Source organism: Rhipicephalus sanguineus, chromosome 9 (assembly GCF_013339695.2).
Source record: "Rhipicephalus sanguineus isolate Rsan-2018 chromosome 9, BIME_Rsan_1.4, whole genome shotgun sequence".
NCBI lineage: Eukaryota > Metazoa > Arthropoda > Arachnida > Ixodida > Ixodidae > Rhipicephalus > Rhipicephalus sanguineus.
Window position 1 is genome coordinate 28,036,234 of NC_051184.2, and position 17,368 is coordinate 28,053,601.

General features: G+C 44.8%; 1 protein-coding gene across 1 annotated transcript in view; it reads right to left on the reverse strand.

Annotated features, from left to right (window-relative positions):
- Positions 1-17,368, reverse strand: part of LOC119404856 (1-phosphatidylinositol 4,5-bisphosphate phosphodiesterase delta-4-like) — a 43,334-nt gene that overhangs the window by 12,990 nt on the left and 12,976 nt on the right. Inside the window, 10 exon segments of the mRNA XM_037671535.2 lie at positions 699-784; positions 903-1,023; positions 2,305-2,390; positions 3,176-3,293; positions 3,795-3,882; positions 3,954-4,023; positions 5,829-5,944; positions 6,402-6,531; positions 8,166-8,439; positions 9,301-9,471. Of these exon segments, the coding sequence (XP_037527463.1) occupies positions 699-784; positions 903-1,023; positions 2,305-2,390; positions 3,176-3,293; positions 3,795-3,882; positions 3,954-4,023; positions 5,829-5,944; positions 6,402-6,531; positions 8,166-8,439; positions 9,301-9,471 (1,260 nt within the window).

Here is a 17,368-nt window from a genome sequence, read left to right on the forward strand (position 1 = left end):
GGTAAGCCTCAACATACTTTTTTACCATAAACCGACCTTCCCACAAGTAATTACAACGAAGACTTTTGCAGCAACAGTGTGATGACTGTCAGATAAATGATTTTTAATGTTCTAAAGCTGCAAAAATGAAGATGTGTGGCAACATTAGAGAATAGTAGATGGGCTATACGACTTTTGACCATCTGAAATTTATTCAGTTTGACTTTATTATCATTTACCAAATATGTTTCTTAATGGACATCTAAATCGAAGTACTACACTCAAGCCTCATTATAACAAAGTCTCATCTGACACTTTAATAAGTTTGTTATATCCAAAAATTCGTTATAAAAGTGCATTTGTAACACTATCTAAGACTATTATTCATTTACTTCGTTATAACCGATAATTCGTTATATCCGTGTTCGTTGTATCGAGGTTTGAGTGTATATGATGATTACCCATTCTATCTGGAATGAAAAGCAGCCTCCTTCACGTGGAAACGTCTCCGTGAACTTTTACTTTGGCTTTTAACGTAGAACTGAAATTTTCTGCTTTCATTACTGTAATTCATCCTAGCACATAGAGAGAGAGCCAATGTACCTTATCAGTTATCACAAAGCACAATACGCACAATGGCACAGTACAGTATAAACAGTGCGCACTAGTCACACTGAAATTTTTAGATATAAACTGATAGAATGTATGGAAGTACGTACAGCCCAGTATTTCGACTAGATGCTTGGCCATCGCTTTCTGCTGCTCAAGAGTACAGTGGTTCTCGAGGGACAAGATCACGGGGTACCTGCGTGGAGGGTAGACTGGCAATTGACAAGATTGTCTGATAAGATTAGCCAGTCGCTGCATTTCAGCGAATTTCCATTCCTGAATAGAACACTTCCGGATGTAAAAATTGAACTTACTGCGACTCTCTGAAGGCGTAAAGCTTGACCGATTCGAGGACATCCCGGAAGAGTATCTTGGTGGTGAGAGTGTAGCCATGGTAAACGATGGGCTCGTTATCTGGTCCATCCCAGACATCCACTAGAAACGCGCAATAAGAGCTCTTTTGAACAAAGGAGACGTCTCATGATAACAATATATGACGGTGAATTCAGGAATGGCTTTCAGCTTAAGTAACTGTTGGTGCATCAGAAGCAGTGTTTTTGGCTGATCGGTTGACTTTATTAAACTTATAGCTGATAAAGTCTGCTCCTAATATGACAAGCTGACGTCGGCAATCATGACCCCCCCAGCTGTGCAGGTGCCTGAGCCCGATATTCATCGTCATTTGCTGAATTAAAGGGGTATGGTAGGGTAGATCAACCAAAAAGCGCTTTTTTTTTTATTTCATTACTAAAAAATAATCCACACTCTGAGGAGCAATACAATGCAGTGGCAAGCGCGTAGGAGCACTGGAAGTCATTTTGAAATAGTGCCAAAAACAGCGCCTCCTGACATATGCAAGGGCTTGTTTACATGTTGTTTTCTATCATCATTTCTGCATGTATGTATTTTTTAATATTAAATATGGCCATATCAGTTAAATATCTTCATTTTCTGCCAGTTTCATAAGTTTTGATTGCATATTTACCCAGCCGTAATGCTTTTGCAGTGTAGTCATTGATTTATGTCGTGAGCACTGTCCGCACGTGTTTTGAAACATAAAGGCGCGTTTTTCTCACAATCAGTTTTTTTTTTTTTCAATTTTCAAAGCTTGACGTACCTTTTCTGGAAAGCTATCTGACCGATTGCGCTGAAATTTTCTCATATTATACTAAATCCCTTCCAAACAGTCTGAACCTAAAACTTTGAAAAATTGTGCGAGTTGTAATTAAGAAAAAAAGTTATTAAAAGTCTCTCTTACAGCACATGACATGCGAGAACAATATTTTTTTTCTTGCGAGTTAAATGCACCAACCCATTTTTAGAGCTAGGGGTTATTGCCACTTACTATGTGGAATTAGCGTGCCAGATTTCACGGTCATGCTGTTTTCTGTTTCTGAGACAAGGTACATTTACTTTTATACCCCAGTATAAAATAACAAAATTAATTACCCAGTTAAAAGCGCCATATTTTATGCCCCAGTACAAAATTTGGTATTTAATTAAAAAATAGTAACAAAAGTTACAAAGTCAAAATCACACAAGGTGAAGGCCAATGACATTCTTATTGAGCATGCAAAATTTCAGAATAAAATACAGAAAAGTTCCTGAGATATAAAGCTGAAACCAAGCATCAGAGGGCGCGACATCTGCGGAGGCAGCTAAGTGTCAAGGAAGGGATTCTTTGAGCTCAAGAAACTCGGAATGGATGTAACTCACGCTCCAGGCAGCGGCATCCTTTCTTCAGTGCCCTGATGTAGCCCTCGACGCTACTGCTGCCAACAAGCTGTCCCTGGACTAGGTACCTGTGCATTACAGAATGGCAAAGGGTGAAGTGTAAACTGTTATTGTCACAATGTACAGAGTTAGGAAGGTAAATAGACTGCCCAGCTTCTGCAATAATTGTGAGCAGGACAAGCATGTGAGAAATTGTGGAACATGACATCTCAAAGCACTCAAGGATTCAAATGATTGCCACTGAAGGTGAAGATAGTACCAGTGTGGTATTGAAAAATGGTTCAGCACATATTTTTGCCTTGTAGCAAGCAGTTCTTGGGTCTGCATCATATCTGATTATGACTATGTGTTAGCAAGCATGCTTTCATTCATATAGCAAATTAATGCAGAGAAGTTGGAGGCATGCTTGTTGCCAAAACATTAAAAACATTTTCAACCACAACCCCAAAGCAATCATAGCAGTTCATGGCAGAGAAATTACTCACCATGTGTTCCCACTTGCAGACTAATGGCACTCTGTTATTATTTAATTGGGTGTAAAACTGCATGATGCTGTTAACCTGTTAGTGAAGAAACGCGATAGGGTACACTGCATGCGACTCAAGGCAATATGCAAGTTACCACGCTGTATAGCAGTTTCAGATGTGCTCACTGACTGCTTTGAAAGGCAGCAGGTGCATTTTTGAGACCTCAAAACTCTTCAAAGAGAAACAGATCATTTTTAAGTAAAATCAAGTATATGCACCGGAGATTGGGAAAGGAATGCCCACCTCAAGTGGTGCATGTTCAATCAGCAATCCAGCAAAATAGTGTGACAGAGAAAAATCTTGCAGCACAAAGAAGAACTCCTCACGTGTTGTGGGACGACGCTATGTAGTAGTGATTCAGTGGCTGGTTCATGTCCTGGCAGACTTGCCGGTGCTTGGCGTCAAATATGTCGTGCTCCTCTGAAAGAAGCATCTCACGAAAACCTGCGCACCGCAGAAAAAGAGTGCCTTTTACACTCATTTTTGTTTGAAGTACATTTTTGTTTGAAGTACATTTTTGTTTGTACCCCTGCCTCAAAGCGACCAAAGATTTCATTCTAAGCTTAATACAGTTGTGTCTGGCACATCTGAAGTTGTATTACAACTTATGTACAATGCACGACATTGTTTGATCCTGATGTGACCACTTGCTTTTATGCCGCGTGTTCATATGCTGAAAAATGCATGCATTGGTTGCTTAGCAGTTATTGCATTGTGTTGCGGAGGTTAAGATTGCAGGCTTGATGCCAGCGATGGTGGCCACATTGTGATGTAGATGAAATGAAAAAAAAGATGCATGTGTATGCTATTATTATACCCAGCTGGTCAAAATTATTCTGGAGCGCCCCGCTCTGGTGTTCTTCATAATCGCATAAGGTTTTTTGTATTTATAAGCTCAGAATTTTTATGCTGAAAGGGATTTGCGATATGACAAATGCTGTATACCTGCAATTCCAAGGAAGCCTTGTGGCTTGTGCTTGTCTACTTCATACTTCTCGATGATCCGCTTGCAATCGGCAAGGGACACATTCATCTAACCAAAGAATAAAAATGAATTTAGTTGCACACTATGTACATACTAGTGATAGTGAAGTCTCACCACACCTTCTGTTCCTGAGTTAGGAACTTTAACAGCTGTTCAGGACCCATCACGTTCATGCTGTGGCCAGCAAACCTGGATAGGAGTGGGAGATGACACACAAGCCATTTTCTAGACCACAGAAATGGGCATTTCATGGATGTTAAAAGTAGGCTGTCAAACTGAACCTGATCCGGAAACAGTACCTGTACCGCAATTTCAGCCACAGCTGAACCCGAACCATTATTCTTTGAATGTGTCTGAACCTGAACCGAACCTGAACCAAAATAAACAGGTGTGTTACTGGTTTGGCAAGAAACGGGTCAAGCATGCAGGCCAACATAGGTGCTTGATCAAAAAATAAAATTTCAAGGTCCGTGATTTTTCAAAATAAGTATACAGTCCGCACACGCCCTTCAAAGAGATATGACAGGGGAGCTGAGCAGTATCTGACAATGGAGACAAACGATATGCATTAGCTGGTAAGCACAGCCACTTACGCAGGGACTCTTGTACTCATAAACTCAGTTGTCTAGGTTACACTATGCAGCAAACATTGTTTCAATTGCATAGTGTATAAACACTCTGATGAGCCTTGCAATTGATGAAACTTGTAATTTGACTGCTAGGTATGTAAGTAAGCTCATTCTTTCGTAGTTTTTTTTTTTTTTTTTTTTTTGTGGAGAGCGTCCTTAACGTATGCATGTGAAGTCAGATATGCTGCCCTTAAGGTAACAATGTGTGGCAATAAGAATTTCTGTTCATAACTCTGTCTCTCCTATTCACATGAAAAATTACCCACGATAGTGCAGCCAACTTGTAAACTGCATGTCAGAGCGAAAATCACCTGCCCTCATTCTAACTAGGGTTCCTTGGCTTCATTGCAATGGCTTATTCTTTTAAAGAAAGCTATCAATAAAACACTGCAACAGTGGCAAAGAGAAAAATGGATTCAAGTAGCGTGCGCCGCATGCTTCAGCCGAGCGTTTTCGAGTAGCACAGGACAGAGCCACCGCATTTCACACTGTTGAACGTATGCTTTATGTTTCGCTCTCAAGGGCCAGTAATAGTGAGTGCTCTCAATGTCTTTAAAACTTCTTGTTATAGATTTGCGATGTTATTGACTAAACTGCAATGGGCAATTTGTGAAAAAAAATGAAACCTCATGACATCATTTAGTTAGTACTGTGGAATTTTATGTTCTTAAATCCACACACCTCAATGTCTGTGAGTTATTTTCTTTGGTAATTCCCGAGCTAAGCTTTTGTGGCGATGAGAACAAAAATGGGGAGGTCCAGGAGGAGAAATCATGGTCAAACATGTCGAGGTGCACCACCTGGTATTGCACACACTAATGATGCAACTACCTAACATGGTCCTCTTTATGTCTATGCCTGACGCCAGCTAGATGTATAAAGCTAAAGTGCCCTAACTACTGATTTTTATGCAGAACAATCAGTTGTTCTCCCCCACATTCCAGGAAATTGGTCTCTCCCTCCATATGTTAAAGGTTTCACGGGCGCACAGGCTGATACGGCACCATGCAACACTGTGCTGCCTAGAAAAAGATTACAGTTCACCTTGCAAGACAATTTGGAAACTGTTGCATGAATTGCAGAATGTTGTAGAAAAGTTGTAGAACTGGATTCAAATTCATGCTCACTGCATGTACGTAAACAGAACTAGTATTTTTGTCCAGTTTGACAACCTGATTAAAACAGACCCTTTGTAACTTGCTGAATTTTCATTTTCATCATGCCATTTCGTAAGCTTGTTTGCCACTTGTCGCACTGCAAGTTGCAACACGGTGTGTTTTGTTTAAAAATTTATTTACTGACTGCATCACCTTAAAGTTTTATACCAGCTATCAGAAATGTATACGAAAATGACGTAAGCCTCACGTTTTAAAGATGGCATCTACATCGGGCCGTGACAGAAGGCTGTGGTAAAAGGCTACAAACTCGTCTCGGTCCAGCACGTCTTCTCCGTTTACTTTGTGCTTCTTGAAATTGGCAGCCTGCGTTCAGGAGTTGCATGTCGGGTAAATCTTGCAAAAGCTAGAATTGGTACAAGTGATGCAAACACAATGCTATAACGAATCTTACAGGTTATCACGAGCCTGCGCAACGGTTTCGTAAATTTACAATAGAGAAGTTTTTTCATGAAATGCATATCCACTAAGAAGTTAACGTGAATCAAGCTGCATTAAAAGAGTCACAATGTGAAGCGTGCAGCATGTATTGCAAGCTTTTCGAGGAACTTAACGGCATGGATTGAGGTGCTAACATATTTTAGCCTAAATGCAACGATATACCTCAAAATCCACTGCATTCATTTGAAAAGTTTAGGTGAAGAATTCATTCATAACAGATTCTTACAGTTTGTGATGGATATCGATGGTCACAATGACATACCACAGCACCACTCAAGGAGTCAGGGCACTAGGAAAAGACTATGCAAACATAACTGCTCACATGGAAGAGAGCTTGGCAGTGACGTTTGTCCATGGTGATGTTGAGTTGCTTGAGAAGACCCTGACATTCTTGGAAGTTCAGAGAGCCACTCTTGTTGACATCCGCTTTCTGAAACTGGTCCCGTAGCCACCTGACAATGAGAACAATGCAGCTTAATGATGAATGTACTTAAAACAAACAAAAAAGCATGGAAATGTGTAAAACATTAGCAGCCGCATATGTGGTAGCATATTTCTTATTCAGTACCCCCAAATGCCGGCGTTTGAAATTTAAATTATGCAGCACTCTAAGATGAGTTCTGTGGACAACTGATTGCTCTTTAGGAATCTATCATTGTGAACCTTGTGGAGTAAATCGTATTGTTATTAGTAGTAGTTTACTTATCAAACTATATAAAGATGTTAATGCTCACGTCGAGTCTGCCCAAGTATTAAATGCCTTCAAAGGAGAAAGCGCTCTGGGGGTCAACACAGTGGGGACATGATGTTTGCAATGATTAACAACTATGCATTATGCAAAGTGACTACATAAGAAACGACTGCGACTATGGCTGCTGCACAACAGAGGAGACACATAAACTAAAAAAGGAAAGTCTTGTCACCCCCCCCCCCCCCCGCTGTCTCTATCAAAGGCGCGCGCACTTTCGCTATGCTATGGCGCACTTGCATCTAATCCATACACCTCCTCTTCTTCCGCCAGCGTGTGCTCGCCCTCTCCCTCCACAACTGCACCTCCCTCAATCCCACAGTGCACTGCACGCAGGATGAGATAGCATCTTCTTGCTATCTTGCCTCGCTGAACTTTACATGGACCACCATATCAACGTCGATGGCAAATTTTCACTTGGAGAGCCCCTATAGTTGGTATCATAATTAAAGAGAAAAAAGTTGAAACGATTCCACTCCTTGAAAATTGGGAGACCAGCAGTGCTGGTGGGCATGCTTCCCGTATCTGTTCTCGTTGGCGTTCTCCGTAATTACACTGCTCCTCAGGCGTTCTCACAATGCGCGGTCAACCAATACTTGCCATGCACAACCGCGCCAACGCACAGCCTAGACTTGAATGATGTGGCAAAACACGTACAAAACACGTGTACCACTCCAATAAGGCTTTCTGCACCTCGCACAATCTCTAGGATCGGCCCACCTTTGACCCGGCCATCGAAGATGGCAATTGGTGACGTCACAATGACATCATGTTGTCATAGATTTTGCTAAGCTACGACGTCACATGATGACATCATTAAGTGACATTGTCAATTGTTCAAAGGTGGGGCGATCCAGGATGCAATTAGCTCTATTATTACTGTGGAGCTTTAAATAGCACACCTCTTTGATTTTGAGGTGCTTATCCGCGAACAGAAAAAGAACCGACGTGACCACCTCCGAGTGAGCGATGACGCCATGTCATAAATTTTAGCCTGTGACGTCACATGATGACGCCGTTATATGACGTCATTGCTCACTTGAAGGAGGTCATGTGGGTTCATTTTCAGTTTGTGGACGGACGCTGCAAAATCAGAGGCATGCTAGTTACACCTCCGCAGTAAGAATAAAGTGACACCGCTCTATGGGAATCCACACACCTCTCGTACTCTTGGTCACATCCTGTCATAAATTTTGATGATCTGTGACATGACATGAGGACGCCATTATGTGACGTTATCGCTCACTCTGAGGAGGTCACATCAGTTTTTTTCAGTTCGCGGATGGACGTCGCAAAATCAGAGAGGTGTGCGACACCACACTCTGGGAATTGACGCACCTCTCGTACTCTTGGTCCCTGCGTGTGTTCTTGCAGTTGGCCACCAGGTGGCGCAGACCGCGCACCCATAGCTCGCACTCATTTGGGGTGCGGGCAACCAAGTCGAGAGTCTCGTGCTTAGGTGACAGAATGAGCGAGAAACAGCGGTCCTCCCTCATGTCAACGCTGAAAGGAAGGTAATGCGAGCGAGAGCCACGCTGGTACTTGCGCTCGACGCCGTTGAACACGTCTGTCTTCCAGCCCTGGCGCACCTCCTCGACCTCAAAGATGTCCACTGCGTACGTGAGACAGTTGGGCATATATATAAATTCCATTGGAAGTGCGTTTTATACATTTATAGCAGCAAACGCGCACGGTTTTGCTTGCGAACATGTGTTAATTTACGAGAAGTGGCCTATGCTTAAGCCGTTCAGGTAACCACGTAAGCAAACGTTGCAGAATGTTACACAGAGGGTGAGCCATTGCATAGTATTACTGGCCTCGCAAAAGCTTCAGTTCACGTAGATTGGAAATAGATGTGTTGTACCTACTTTTTTTTTCAAGAAAAAAAATACATTTTCTGCATGTGATCTGGTCGGCAGTAAAGTGATCATGGACAGCAATGTCTGGAAAGGCAATGCCTAGAAAAGCAGAGAGGGCGAGGGGAAGGCAAGGCACAGATTTTGTTCACTACTCCAAACTCCTTACAGCACAGCTGTTAAGCTTTTCGTTAGTCCATCCGGCGCAGACAAGGAACTGCCCAGCCTTGTTAGACTCAGCATGTGCGAAATTCTTGGCGAAAAAAATTCATTGGCAAGGCAGCATTCAAACCCACGTCCCCATGATCTGAAGGAGAGCGTCGTAAATACTCGGCTATCCAGGCACGCTAGTAGAACATAGCATAGCCTTGTATAGTATAGTATAACAAGGGGGTTGGAAAGGAGAGTTAGGGGGAGGACATATGTGAGGATGAGGGATAGGAGGAGAGGAGAACGAGTACAGAGAGAAAGAGAAAGAAAGAGAGAGGTGAGGGGGAGGGGAAGGCAACACAACCAGCCCCGCTGCTTCGTCAGTTTTCGCACCACTATAGTGCGTAGCTGCCACAATTTCTTTATATATAGAAAAGCGCTAGAAATCTCGTGTGCACTAGACTGACCGTTCGGCTTCCTGGCGACAAAGAAGGGCTTCCTGGAGCGTCTGTACACGAGGTGCATGTTCTCCAAGAGTAGCTGGTAGCGGCGACGGTATACCTTTTTGACGGAGCGCACCTTGTAGAGGCGCATGCCCCGGGCCAGGCACTGCAACACATCCTCGATGGCCGCAGACTCTGCGCAGAGTGTATTTTTATGTGCATATGAATTGCACACTTCCATGCATGGAAAAGACACAACCGCTAGAAATCTCGTGTGCTAGATCTCGTGTGCTCGTGTGATAGGCGACACACAGCCCTTATCGAGCAGTGTGTTACAGCCGTCATATACACCCTAATCATTTTGGCAGTTATGTACATACACACACACACACACACACCTTCTACTACATGTGCACCGCCCCATCGATTAGTTTGTTGTATCCGATATTCATTGTAACACGAGATAGAAATCCGCAACCTGGCTGATGCGAAACTTATAAGATACCAAGACGAATTATTCTAGGCTTTAAACCCACCATAAATGAGGTAATCCTTACCCAGGTGTCCTTACCTGTCTTCTTGCTGTAATTCAAACTAAATAGAATGGAACTTGAGAAGGTAAAATTATAACAGAACTAAGTTTGCGTGACAAGACATGCTGCGTTAACATCCGTTTTAAGAAGGATGTTATCTTTGACTGGCGGCTTTTCCTAGCAACGCACAACCACATCTAGAAAGAAATGTGGTAGTGAATTGTCTTTCAATATTTATTTTGCTTTTTATGGTACCTTTAGTTTCGAGCCTCGCGCGAACCAAATATTTCTTCGTTATAGCCGATAACGCGGCCGCTCTCGCGTTTTCGGCTTCGTTATAAAAAGAAATAAATGGCAGTGAAATGAAGCTTGACCAACCAAAGTTTGCGTTTAGTTGTTATAACCGATAATTCGCTATATCAGTGTTCGAATTATAGCGAGGTTCTGCTGTTAGCAGGAGCGTTATTACAAGCGCATAAGTGTGCGGTGACACGTTTCTGTTGGCTTATAATATAGGCGACGACATGGTGTCGGCGCTGCGGGAGTCATACAAGATGGCGACCTTCACGCAGTTGCAGCCGGAAAAATGTCACGCTGCTGTCAACCGCATCTGCATAACAACCTTCCTACATGCGCAAGCTGTGTATGCGAGGTACGCATGTCTTGCAGGCGACGTCCCAGACACCGTACTGAGGTATCCCTCTATTTTCATACAGCTCCTACGCAGCTGTTCGTGGCAGTCGAAGACGATTACGTAAGAGCCATTGGCTAGCTTTATACGGCATAATTACGTTCAGATAACACGAACGCTTTGGTTACGTAAGTGAAAGTGGAAGAAGTCACACCGTTCCTTATGCATTTGTGCTTAAGACGACTGGAGGGCGAAAGCCACCTTCTTTTTCTTCTCAGCCGAATGTATTAATCCCGACCGAAAGCTTTCCGCACGCAACGTAGGTTTGCAGTGCCTCCGCCCGCGACAAGACCCACCTTTGACAAGCGACGATGTCTTGTGATGGCGTCGTCACGCGACATCACGTGGTGTGAAGTCACGATGACGCCATGACACGTTACAAATCTTGGCGACCTGTGACGTCATGGGATGACGTCATCAAGTGATGATTTTTTGTGCATCACTCGTGTTGACGCCGCCGCTGCCGACGGTCACTTTTCGAGTTTTGATAAGGCGTGTAAGGCTTTCGCCTTAATAATGTCATTTTGTTTAGGAACATTATTATTTGTATTTCGGACATTTTCTTTTACACTATCACGGTGTAACCTAAATTGTCGATTGTATGTGCAACGCATCATTTATGTTTTGCTGTTACTTTGAGAACGTTGTTTGGCATGTACGTGTCTGTGCATTTTTTTTTTTCAATGTCCTGGTTTTACTGTGATAAATTTGTGTCCATGTCAGACTAGTGTCGATGTCAGTAGGTGGGTGCCCTTGCGAAAATGGACTTTCAAGGGGGGGGGGGGAGAGGTCCTGCAATACTTTTTCAGCATGACCAGAAGACGCTACCGATCGGTAGTCGAGGCTCCTGAGAACACTCCAGCCAAGCATGCACGCGACCTGGAATGTATAATCGCTAGCTTTTCTCTCAACAAATGATGCCATAAAACCAAATGACCGCGCCACAAACCCTAAGTCCACGACCATTGGCTGATTTCAGTATCGTAAGCTGCATAGTTACCGCGGCCGGCGCAGGATGCCGCCACGTGCCCGCGCGCGCACTAGCGATCACACTGAAAGTAAGCCGCGCGTTCGTAAGCCACGTGCGGCTTACGTAAGCCACGCGCTGACGAACGGACGCATCTTCTCGCCTCCTTGTCATCCCCCAGCCTGCGTAGCTTTCAGGGCGCTCGCGGGTACGAGAGGAGAGAGAAATCGCTTGAAGCGTACGACAAATCCCTGTAACTCCGCTCGTACATGACGGATTCTAAAAATTTTTGCGGCATTCGATTCGTAAGGCAATAAGCTCTTTTAATGAAGCCGTTTGATGATTACTTGTAAAAGTATTGCAGGGCCCTTTTAACGTCAAAATAAAGTATCTTATTAGCATTTCCTGAGCTCCACGCTTTGTCAGAGCCGCGCCTCTGTATGCAGGAATACTGTATGGCAGAGTAAACTCACCTTCGAACGTTGGTGTCAGTGCCCCTTTAAGGGCCACGCAGCGTGCGATGGAACGGAAAGACGACATAGACGTGATATCATGAGACCGGAAGACAGTGGTAGCAAATATTATAGTTGACAGCACGAACTAAAAAAAAAATTCAGCCAGTTCCAGGCCGTGAAAACCGTGGGACAGCGAAGCTGGTGATGACTATTACTTTCGGTGCAAAACGTCATCAACATCAGACTATTCTTGGGATTGGCCAGCTGGTCCACAGCAAAGAAATTCTGCAGAGCGAACAAGACAAGTACGAGAAGAGAAACGAGAAATCGGAACGAGCGCTGTCCTGTTTTCACGTGTCTCGTCTCGACCTTGTCTTGTACGCGTTGCAGAACTTCGTCGTCATAACTTCGAGCATAATAATCATCATCATTTTGTTTTAGTTCTTTATTCACTCCCCCACAACCCTACTAAGTCAATGTCTGGGGCAGATTTCGCCCCCCCCCCCGCTATCAGGTGATTAGGGGGGGGGGGGGGGGCGTCCCACCCTGCCCCCCGTGCGTACGCCTATGCATATAACGGTTGGTCAGTTTGAGCAAGGAAATGAAGGAATGAGAACGAAGTCGAGGAGGACAGGAACTTAGGAGGGGTGATAAAATTAAAGGGGCCACGGCACGGCCACCCAACAATTTGCGGTTTCCAGCGAAAAGTAGATGCAGTGGGTCTATTGTGCCTGCACGTGTATGAAAAATGGACTACAAAGGAATATTTTAGGGCAAAATGAGCCCTATGTCGCCTACAATAAACCCAGCCCACCGCCGGCGACCGCCATTTTGTCATGGCGTGTGTGACGTCTTGTGCTGCACTGAGCGGAGTCGTCGTCTTCCGTCAAAGTGTCAGCCGCGGTGAATTGTTCAATTTGAATGCCAAGCTGAAAAAAGCTGAAATAGCTACGTTGCACGCGCAGCTGACCACGGAACCAAATCGTTCGCCGGAACGCAGACGCTCGTAAAGCAAGCAGCTGGTTACGTCACGGCCGCGTATAGTGCGTATAGCTCGCGCGAGTGCGTCAGTGTTGCCCGACTCCTAGGCTGCTCGCCTGTTTATAAAAATACTCAATTACAAATTATGCGCTACAATTTCGCCAGCTTGTTTGTGAACGCGCAAGGATTAACCAACATAACGCAGATTATAATCGAAGATTGGGTGTCATGATCTCCTTAAGAAGTTCGCGGGCACAAAATGGAATCTCGCGCAAGACTGCATAAATTGGTGATCTTTGGCCGGAAAGGCCTCCGTCCTGCAGTGCGATGATTAATGTCATTTAAAGGAAGTGTGCCGCACGGGCTCGCTTTGAAACGCTATGTGGCGTTCTGCTGCAAACCACGAAGTCGGGGAAATCGATTCCCGCGGCTTTGGTGAAAGTCACAGTCAAGTCTGAAAGTATGAACGGGTTTATCTTGTCATTTCTGCAGTCGTCAAGCAAAGAGAAATGAAAAAAAAAGGAAAAGAAAAACTCGGATAACAGAAAAGGTAGCAACAAGACGGCGAGATAGGCTAGTTGGTGAACATTCATGTTTAATGGAAAAGCTTTTAAGCCCACGAAAAACGAGGACAGTCACGTTCTTAGTTCTTTTGTCCTCGTTTCTCGTGCGTTTAAAAGCTTTTGCTTTAAACAAGAAAAGGTTGATTGTTTTATGGGATTTAACGTCCCAAAGCGACTCTGGCTATGAGAGGCGCCGCAGTGGAGGGCTCCCGATAATTTCGACCACACGTGGTTCTAAATCTAAGTGCGCGGACCTCCCTGAAAGCTTCCCCAAAGTGCGACCGCCGCTGCCGGGATCAAAGCCACGTCTTTCGGGTCATGATGGGTTGATACTGCGGGACACGCGGCATCTACCCAGCGCACATCCTCTAAAGTGCCATATTCCTTACGCGGAGTTACTGCTCGCGCGACGCGGCGGGATTGGTGGTATTCTGGATGAACGTTCCTAGGGAGAGGTTTGATGATAAGCGCGGCGCGCATGGCACGAGGGAGCGAGACTAATTCTGAAGTATGTGCTGAAATACGGATTCCAAGCGAATCCAGTATATGCCGTCCTGTTTCGGACCCAGCCAGGCGAAGGTACTGCGATTGTATATGTGCATCTGTCAGTTCTTCTATTGTGTTGTGCGTTCCGAGTTTTAGGAGCCGTGCTAGTATTTTTGGGGAGATTAAGCGCTGCTTTGGTAGCCATGCGGATTAGAGCGCTAACTTTGTCTTTATCTGTGCAGGACAGGTTCAAGTAAGGAGAGGCATATAGAATGCTACTAAGTACAAAGGCATGTAGCACCTTGAGGTTATCTGCTTCATCTAGACCTGCATGCGCGTGAATTTGACACCCTTCTAAGAAGCTGGATGACGGAGTAAGTAGACTGCCTTAGTGCCTTCAGAGTAATGTTGTTTCTTCCCGTGTCCTGCAAGTACAGACCAATGATTCGGAGGGTAGGGGTTTGCGGTATGGGAGTGTAATAAAAAGAAATTGTGATTGGGGCCGTAGGGACACGGCGCGGTCGGAGTATGAGGAGTGCCGACTTTCAGGGGGAGCATTCAAGGCCGATGCTTGCCGCGTGTGTAACGTGTGTTCGTGTTGTAAGAGTGCCGATGCACATTTTCAATGTCATGAAGGAACTCTAAAGATGATTCTCGCCCGTGTGAAGGTGAGTAGCAAGTATGAAATTTGGGAAGAACACACAAGATGTCTTAATGTTAACGGTGCTCTCGAAATGTTGGACCTGACATCACGATCGATCGTGACACTCCTACGCCTGCCCGTGTCGACCACTTGACCTCGTCTGGTCTGCGCGACCTGACAGTCTCCTTCAGCGCCGTCGTGGCGCAACATTTGCCGACGTCGCTTATCAACAAGGCCGGATATGACCGTGTTGATCGCCTAAAATAAAACGAAATAATATAACATCGTGCGCTTTCAGGAAAAAAAAAAAAAAGCTTAGGCACTTCGCATTTAAGTTTAACGCGCCCGAATAAGCTCGCATTAAATCGGTTTAGACAAGTTCGATGTCAAATGAAATATTTATTTCATATTATATGTACAGAAACTTGTCGGACCTGTAGCCAAAGGCCACCTGAAGGTCAGATAAAATAAAGTCCTAGCACAACAGCGAATAAAAAAAGAAACCGGCAGTAGTAATAATTGCTTAGACAAAAATGTCAATGTTGATTTCTCAAATCAAATGAACCAAAAACTGGCATACATCAAAGTCAAAGGACAAATAAGGTAAGGGCTACAGCAAGAGAACTAACTCAATTCTAGGTTGTGCGCTATTGTGAATATCTTACACATTTTCAAGAAAATATGCAGTACAACTATCGGTCAAACCTGAATTAGTCGACAAGACATATCTTCCGCACTTCGGTACGTGCATAATGAGAAAAATCAGAGAATCATTACCATTTTGTTTCATTATACAACACTATCGCGTTACAACGCGTCGATAGTGTACTCGTGCCCGAAAACTATCGCAAATGATTCTTGATAAACCTTGAGCTTTGGTAGCCAAAGAAATGTTTCGCATTAAAAAGACAATGTTGGTCCTGTAGAAGCCGTTAGCCAAGTCAACGCTAGACAACATCTATCATTTAGTAGCCTTAGCAACGCTGTCCGCTTCTCCCCCCGCCTGGGAAAACGGAAAAGCTATACGCGTCTGTCAAGGAAGAAATTGAAGAAATTGGCTTGATTGAACACTGCATACATGTCCTCACACACACACACACACACACACACACACACACACACACACACACACACACACACACACACACACACACACACACACACACACACACACACACACACACACACACACACACACACACACACACACACACACACACACACACACACACACTCGCACACACACACGGCTCTGCGCTGGCTTCGTTAATTGCTAATGAGGTGGAAGGTTGCGTGCGCCTAATCACTCTACACGCGCTGACAACAGAGCTTCCGAGTGACCTTGCGAACACGTCGTTCGTTTCTTTTTTATCTTCCCGCCTGGGCGTGTGAAGCCGTGTTGTGTACAGCGCCAGAGTAGAAAAAGCACTTTTGCCCGCGTTCGCAACCTTTATAAAATTGCCCTCCATACTGCGCGGAAGTCACGCAAGTGCAATGGTGCAGACGTTTCGAGAGGAAAATTGCGCGTGAGATAACAAGACGAAGTACGTGTATTTTGTATGATGCAGGAGACGCACATACAGCAGACCCTGATGAATATATGTCGCGCTTGGTACCTGTGAAACTTGCAGCCAGAGGCGTATGACGGTTTAGGATTCCCATTAGTCAGGGAGGTGTGGAGGGGAGAGAGGTTGGGGGAGGGGGGATAGAACTGACTAACTGCGCTTCCTGGACTGAGAGTGAGGTACACAAAATAAATCTCATTTATCAAAATTTGGAAGTTAGTTTGTGCAAGGTTCATTCCAGCATTATGCGTGTATAGAACAAAGTGATGCCACTAATTAAACCTGCTAAGGTATGCGGACCGAGGGAAGGGAGAGGGGGGGGGGGGGGGCTCCTCTGCCATAACTGACGTTTCGGCTTTTTATACTGCGCCCCGATTTTTTGTGCACCCGAGAAGGCATCGGCCATACTAAGTCGCGGCGCCGCTATGTGGAAGGTTTTGCCACGAGCGCGACACTTAAATGTGCGGATTGTGATAGCACGGAAATAATTTCACGCATCCTCTGTGACTGTCCTTGCTACAGCACAGCTACAGCGCGGAGTGCCAGTCATTTTAACGCCGCGTTGTCTGACTTAGACACACCACTTAGACGACAGACGAGGAGAAGGTGTATGCACCCAGCACATGTACGCATTTCGCACGCATCTAATCGACCACATCTATAATCTGAACACCTCATTAGTACTCAAGTCGGTGAAACTAGCACGCTCATTCTACTCCGCGGGGGAAATGTTCGTTATATGAAATCTAATCACGGTGTCATAAACGCCCAGTAATAATTTTCCTAATCATGTATTAAACATCAGCGGCTATGAGGTCTTGAACGGTAATGAGGTGTTCACCCTGGATGCAGACAACCCTGTACATTGTACACTATCATCGTCGTGCGCACTTTCTCTCTCTCCTTTTCTTTCTCCCTTTTCCCTAGGCAGAGCAGCAGCTAGGTGGCCGTATTCTGAGACAATAACCTTCGGCGACAGTGTCGCTTTGCGTGACGTAGCATCGGACTGTCCAATGATTGAAGCGACTACTTGGCCGCCTTTCCTCAACCAACCAATCAGCGCGCCGTGAAGGCGATCTCTCCGAAAAGTGGTTCTCTCGGAGTGCGGTCCCTCACCAGTGGCACACCTCGTCCAGCCGGCCTCTAATTTTCTTGTATTAAAGAGCTTTCTCTCTCTCTCTCTCTCTGTTATCTTCAGTGTTTCCTGC